Source organism: Oryzias melastigma, linkage group LG16 (assembly GCF_002922805.2).
Source record: "Oryzias melastigma strain HK-1 linkage group LG16, ASM292280v2, whole genome shotgun sequence".
Classification (NCBI taxonomy): Eukaryota; Metazoa; Chordata; class Actinopteri; order Beloniformes; family Adrianichthyidae; genus Oryzias; species Oryzias melastigma.
In genome coordinates, this window is record NC_050527.1 from 10,388,645 (window position 1) to 10,395,403 (window position 6,759).

Sequence of the window (6,759 nt, forward strand, 5' to 3'; positions counted from 1 at the left end):
GGGCCAAGAAATTTGACAAAGTAGTTCATTAAGAATTAATCTTTAAGTTTACAGGAAGCAAGCAGAGAGTAGGTAGAAAGTAGGCGGTAAATGTTCCCTTTCATACATTAAAGCACTAGAGATGGTAATGTAAAATAAAAGAAGCATAAATGAAGCATAACTCAATATATTAAACGGTTAACCTGCAGGGAAGGTTATACTCACTGACTGTATCATATCTCCATATTTATGTGGGAACTGTTGAAAATGTAGGAGGTTTGACTGTAATTCTGGAATACACTGATTTATTTATATATTTTTTATTAAACTTTATACAAGTTAGGTGTCTGTCTGTGGGAATTTTGGGTAAAAAAAAAAACCTATTTGTCAATCACCGATTTTGGAGTTTGTCCCACTTAAATAGATGAGAAAGGTTTGTAATACGCATGATTGATACACTTTAACTGTGACAGACAAAATGCAAAGAAAAAAAAAAAAGGAAATCACATTTTATGTGCACTTTACTACACTTTATTTGTATAATGAAACAGAAAAAAAGTATTTACTTCCTACAAACAAACAAGAATTCTGTCCTTCACAGACCTGTTTCTTAAAGGGTCTATATATCATACATAATCAGGTTTTTGAGCTTTTAAGTGTGTTATAATGTTCATTTCTCACTATAAACAACCCCAAAGCGGTACTTTCATCCACTCATGCATTTTGGAGTAATACTCTAAAAACCTGCGCTCTGAGCACCAGCCCCTTCCAACACACGAAAATGAGCGGGTTCTCAAGAGATGATGTAAACATGTGAGAACAGCCCCTTTAAGGAAGAGTCTGCGGTGCCAGCAGAATAACACACCCACTTTCTCTGTGAAGTTAGCAATGACAAGCAAAACACTTTCATTTTAAACACACAATACCGTATACAGTATCTTCCAATTGTGTTCGGCCTCCAATATCAAGTCTAACAGGTGTTTGTTATTTTAGAAGCTGGTTTCTAATAGTGGCTGTGTCCCTTTATGACCCCCACTGTGTGCAGACGCCAGGAGTCTGCTGTAATTGTGTTGTGCAGCGATGGCTCATTTGATTTAGCGTTTAAACTTTGTGTGGTGGCATACACCAAAGAGCTTTCTGGTGAAGAATCCGCAATTTTGGGTGGATCCTAAATGTATGTGAGAATGGCACAAGCAGATGGGGGATATTGAGAAGACGGCCGTAGAAATAAGCAAACAATTTCCTGGTTGAAAAAGTGAGCGATGAATTAGAAGAACTAGTTTGAACATGGGTTATTGATCAAACACAGATCAATGATTAGCATGAAAGCGAAGAGGATTTTTGATTTAGAGATTAATGATGCTTCAAAGAGAAAAGAAACGTTCACAGCCAGTGCTTATCAGAAAATAATGTGATGTTCACATCATCTCAATAAATCCTGAAATTTCTTGACAGAATTCTTCCTCATTCTGTCTAATGAAAGATACGCTTTTCTCTAATAAACACCAGGCTAGCTGCCAAAGCTTTGGCATAAACGCCGGGGCTACTATCTTTGCAGAAATGTAGATACTGTTTGTTTTTGTGGGTGAATCGATGACATGCTGCCTAGGTTGACATCATAAAATGGGCGGTACCCACAAGGAGTGAAAGGCGATGCCTCAGAGATTTAAGAGTTCATAAAAAAACTCATATTTTGTAAATAATTTGTTCTTTAACTTGCCAAAAGTAATATATGCTCACATTTATGGATATACTCTGAAAGGGTTAAGAAAAGCATGGTATATGGCATTTAAGGTCTTCAATCCATCATTTGGTACTTCTATTAATGCTTCTTGTTCGAAGTAGTTATTTTTATAAAACACACCTGTCCACAGTCTTCCTTAATTCTTTTTTACATTCTGTCTCACACAATAAAAGTGTACCTATAATGAACATCACAGTCATTTCCCATCTTTTTCAATGGCTAGAATTGATACTTTTTTTTCCCACTGACTTGTAAAGATTTTTAGATTTCCACACTGTGGTATGTAATCCTGCTAAATTCTTGTGATCTTATGAATAAATTGTATGTTTGGCCATAGCCAAAGAAAAATATGACCAAAATAATATTTTTGTGCCACCAGTATCCAGAAAATACAGGTAAAAACTCTGATTTTCAGATGTATTATTTTCAGATTTTTTAACATTTTCTTGACGTGACAACATGTCCAATCTTTAACAACAAAACATAGCAGGTAGGGACAAGAGTAACAAAAGTAAAAAGTTTTTAAAATGTTCAGTGAAAGGATGTAAATGGTGAATCGTCTTTAATTAAAGACAGTTGTTGGTTGTTGTGCCTTTCCAACCAGGATTTCTCCTCCTTTCTGTTCATACACTAAAACTAGTCTTCAAAGCTTATTAACAATATTAGATAACTACAAATCTCTATTATCTGGTTTCTGCTTTAATTTCTGTTGACTCCAAAATCGATGTTGAAATATTACAAACCACTTTCAACTTAGAGCTTTTTCCAGGTATTAGGGTGAATTATGGATCTCTGTTCTATAGTTGAGACTGTAATTTAAAGATCCCAGACGGTTTCTGTTAAATACAGTGACCTAAATGACCCTCCAGAAAAACAGAGATTAATAAGCATTATTGCAAAATCAACCAGTATGAGATAAAGTAATGAGTTAGTTTATTTTTATGTGGTTTGTATTAGGGCTCAGGAGAAAATAAGGTATGAAGACAGTTACTCGGGACTCTGAATATAGCTACTTCCACAAATCTGAAACAAAAAACAGAGAAACCATCATCTCAACAATCCTTTAGATGTCTTCGTCTAAAGAAAAACTCTAAAACCCATGCGGATTCAATTATTTACTCTTTTCCTTGTGCATTTAGCCTAAACCACACAGCCACTGTACTTCTTTTGATTTCTGTCATCACAGAGATCCACCAAGAAGAGCTAAAACCATGTGATTGATGTTAGTATCGAAGCACATTAAACAGTCGAGTCTGCACTAGCTACAATGGCAGCAGCATGTCCCGTTCAAGAGAAATGGCAGGAAAAGTTCAGTCCATGTGTATAGAACCAAGGTATGACTGAGCACATAAATCACTGCTAAGATCAAGAGCAGCTAGAGAAACGGACCAACTTCAACTCAAAGAAAGTGCATTTTCTGACAGTACAAACCCATACATTGACTTCAAGATCTTAATGTTCCATTTATTAACTAGTAACTGCAACACTAACCACTAAACAGGGAAATTTTACTTTGAGATGCAACCCATCTCCAGCACTTTTACACATCCCTTTCATTTTAAATGCCTGCAAGTGTGACCATCAACGCGAGTTTATATATTGAAGGCTGTTACTGTAATACACAAAAAAAGTTAGAAATTATTTAAACGTACTATTTTTTTTATAGCAAAATAAGTTGTTTATCATGACTCGACTTATTGACACCAGTGATGCACATATGCATTAAACCAAACTTATCTTAATTTGTATCTACTTTAAGAAAAACAAATAATTTTCTTCAGTAGCAGGAAGAAAATTCAAGCATCAACGGGTCAATAAAGTTAAAATAATTGAAAGTTAGCAAGTTTTTCAAAAATGCATAACCGCTATGACAGTAAATTGTAATCTATGATAAACAACCACTACATTTATATAAATAAATGATGGGTCATTTTTTTACCGCCCGACACAGGTGCATCCATGAAAACCGCCCCTTGCTTCTCAGCAGCAGCAGCCATCTCCTTTGAAACCGCTGGATCAATAGTACTGGAGTCAATCAACAGGGAGCCTTTCTTTACTTTTCTGTTGAAAAGATTAAATTCCATTTTAAATCCAAACATCTCAACACACACACATTTGAAATAGAAAAGAAAGAAAAGGTTACTTCAGAATGCCATTTGGTCCGGTGTATACATCTATGACGTTGGGACTAGAGGGCAGCATGGTAATAATACGATCGCCTTTGTCTGCAACTTCCGCCGGATTATCCACAATCTACAAAAAAAATACAAAAAAACCCATTATGAGAATAGAAAATAATAGAAAGTAGTAAAATAAATATCTGAATGTAACTTGCACTACCTGTGCACCCAGCTCTTGCACCTCTTTGCAGAACTCTGGGAACACATCTGTAGCAATGACTGGATATCCATGTTTTAACAGATTCTTTGCCATTGGATTTCCCATGTTTCCCAGACCGACAAATCCCACCTGTGTCTTTGAAGCCATATGCCTTGCAGAGACTACAAGGAAGAAAAACATTACAATTATCCAACTCCATGACACTTTACCTATCAACAGAACACAGTACTATTACTCTTTGCAATTAGCAGCCAACCAGTTTTAATCACACATAAGGCTTAAAATGAATTTAATTTATTTACTCTTTAATTTTTTATTTAATGTGATTCTTTGTTTTAAGGAAACTAAGAATAAATTAGGTATATGATAAGCTTTTAATATTTGCTGTTTTAGTATAGTGATAATATCCAGAGAACTACTACACTACATAGATACTGTCAGTATATTGCTGTTGTTGTCTGGAGAAATTTTTGCAGAATATGTTAAATATACTTTCAAAATAATTGTATATTTTCCAGAATAAAGTTGCGCGATATTTGCTGTATTCTTTATATAAAAAAACACAATCGTTTTGTACAGAACATTAGGTTCTTATGCAATAAAACCCTGTAAAAATGTCACTGACATTGAAAATTACACGAAAAAGAAAAAAGGTTTCTCCCTGTACTTTTCACAGCAGCATTTAAGACACGCTGACGCAAATTCTGCAAATCGAAATGAACATTTTCATCGAAATTGAACAGAAACTTCTCTCACAATATTTCAAGCCAAATTTTACGACCAAAACAATCGATAGATTTACGATAGCAGCTTAGAAGCGGATTAACATCCATAAACAAGACGACCTTTTATCTCCTTACCGTGTACCAGGTCAACATGTTTGCGATATCTTCCCAATAAGTAAGAGGATCCTCTCAATACTGCGGCCATGCTTCTTTCCTCTTGACCTTACGTAAGGCGTCAGTACGTGCGTGAATGACAGCTGCTCTATCCAATCAAGTAACAGTCATGCGCAGCACGCCCTCAGTTCCTAGCCACTGAGTTTCAGGGGGAGGAGCTACAATCATGACTACAGTACTGTACATTTACAATGGCTTTGTTCTGTCATTCCTTTTCGGTGAATTTTAAAATGGTCATGTGGAGTTATAAACCACTGGGGAAAGTACGTTTTTTTTGTTGTTTTGTTTTTGTTTTTTTAATATTATATGTCCCAGTAAAGGTAACATTTGACCTTCCTGTCATTGCTTACTTTTAAAGTCTGGAAAATTACTTTAAATGCAATGTCTTTCGTTTTTTTTTTTTTTTTTTTTTTTTTTTTTTTTATTATTATTATTATTTCGTGATATTATTGCTGTAAGAGTGTAATTGTTAAAAAAAAAAGAAATAAAAATTATAACAGAAATAATAATGGTTACATTAAAATTTCAATTTAATTTAACTAGAGTTTATCTGTTACTAATAAACTGCACTCATTGTATACATTGCTGTATTATTTGCAGCCCTTAATGAAAGTATGTTGATTTTTTTTTTAAATAGCCCCTTTTCGGAAATGACGTAATGTTGTTATTATTCCCGGAAGAAGACCCAGGGAAAGCACTGAACTGCGTCAACAATAGTTTCTTCTAATCGTTTGAATTTCTCTTGGGCTTGAGAATGCCAGCAAGGTAAAACACTGAATATTTATTTTATTAATGTTAGCATACGTTCTTTTCATATATCTTTTTGATGTATATTTAGAAGTTGCTCGACAAAAACGCAGTTGCGAACTGTTTACGATAGCAATAACCTTGTCCCCCCCTTCTCCAGCTAATATTATGCTGTCAACTGAAACTGTTTGATCCGTGTTTATAAAGCTAATCTTTAGTTATAATTTACATTTAATGTGTTATGTAGAAATCTGCGAGTGTCTACATGACGTTTTAAAGGCACACGTCTTCCGTTAGTGTTATGTATACGTCTTGAGAAGTGCGTGGCTAATGCTAGCTAGCTAAATAGCCCCGTTAGCAGACACACCATTGATCATTAGGCCTCATCCAGAACTTTCTTTGTAAAGATTGTTACATCATAATATTCTTCAAAATAATATTTTAGATTTAGTTAGGTTAGAGTTAGAATTTTATTTAAAGAATATAATACATATGTTGTTAGTTTTTGACTTCTTCTCAGGCCTTATCACGATGAAGTCATCTGAAGTCAAGATGGAAACTCCCTTTTTTAAGTACCAGCTATGACAACCCTAAACATGTTGTTTTATTTTCATTTTTGTTTCTATAACGAATAAAACATTGTATATTCTTATCAGCCGAGCTTATGCTATCATTATATTAATACTAAGCATTAAGACGTTTATGCGTGAAAGAAAATATTTTTTTCTACTGCTGGGAAAATTATTTATTTCAGTATGACTGATTAATCAGCGAATATGTCTGGAATGTGGTTGCTATTTACATTCTCACCATGGAAATGTGAACAAAAGACACAAAAGGTTTAAAATTAGAAACGAATTGATTGCTAAAACAATGCAAGCAAGGAAAGATATACATTTCAATTGTGTTAGAGCAACTGGTTGAATTTAGCTCATTTTTGCATCAAGGACAAACATATATGTGGTACGAAGGGGTAACATTATGACAGATGGAAACTAAACACACAGAATGATAACATGGCTAATTTTATTGCACTTAATGTGCGTAGTA

The 6,759-nt window shown here is 34.4% G+C and overlaps 2 protein-coding genes across 2 annotated transcripts in view; one reads left to right on the forward strand and one right to left on the reverse strand.

Annotated features, from left to right (window-relative positions):
• The window catches only part of hibadhb (3-hydroxyisobutyrate dehydrogenase b), a 9,388-nt gene extending 4,314 nt beyond the window's left edge, over positions 1–5,074 (reverse strand). The window contains exons 1-4 of the mRNA XM_024268157.2: positions 4,924–5,074; positions 4,064–4,224; positions 3,867–3,976; positions 3,663–3,784 (exon numbers count right to left, since the gene is read on the reverse strand). Of these exons, the coding sequence (XP_024123925.1) occupies positions 3,663–3,784; positions 3,867–3,976; positions 4,064–4,224; positions 4,924–4,993 (463 nt within the window). The 5' untranslated portion in view covers positions 4,994–5,074. The remainder of the gene's footprint in view (positions 1–3,662; positions 3,785–3,866; positions 3,977–4,063; positions 4,225–4,923) is intronic.
• Positions 5,075–5,580: 506 nt separating this feature from the next.
• The window catches only part of tax1bp1b (Tax1 (human T-cell leukemia virus type I) binding protein 1b), a 13,259-nt gene continuing 12,080 nt past the window's right edge, over positions 5,581–6,759 (forward strand). Inside the window, exon 1 of the mRNA XM_024267385.2 lies at positions 5,581–5,727. The gene's annotated coding sequence lies outside the window, so the exon portion shown is untranslated. The remainder of the gene's footprint in view (positions 5,728–6,759) is intronic.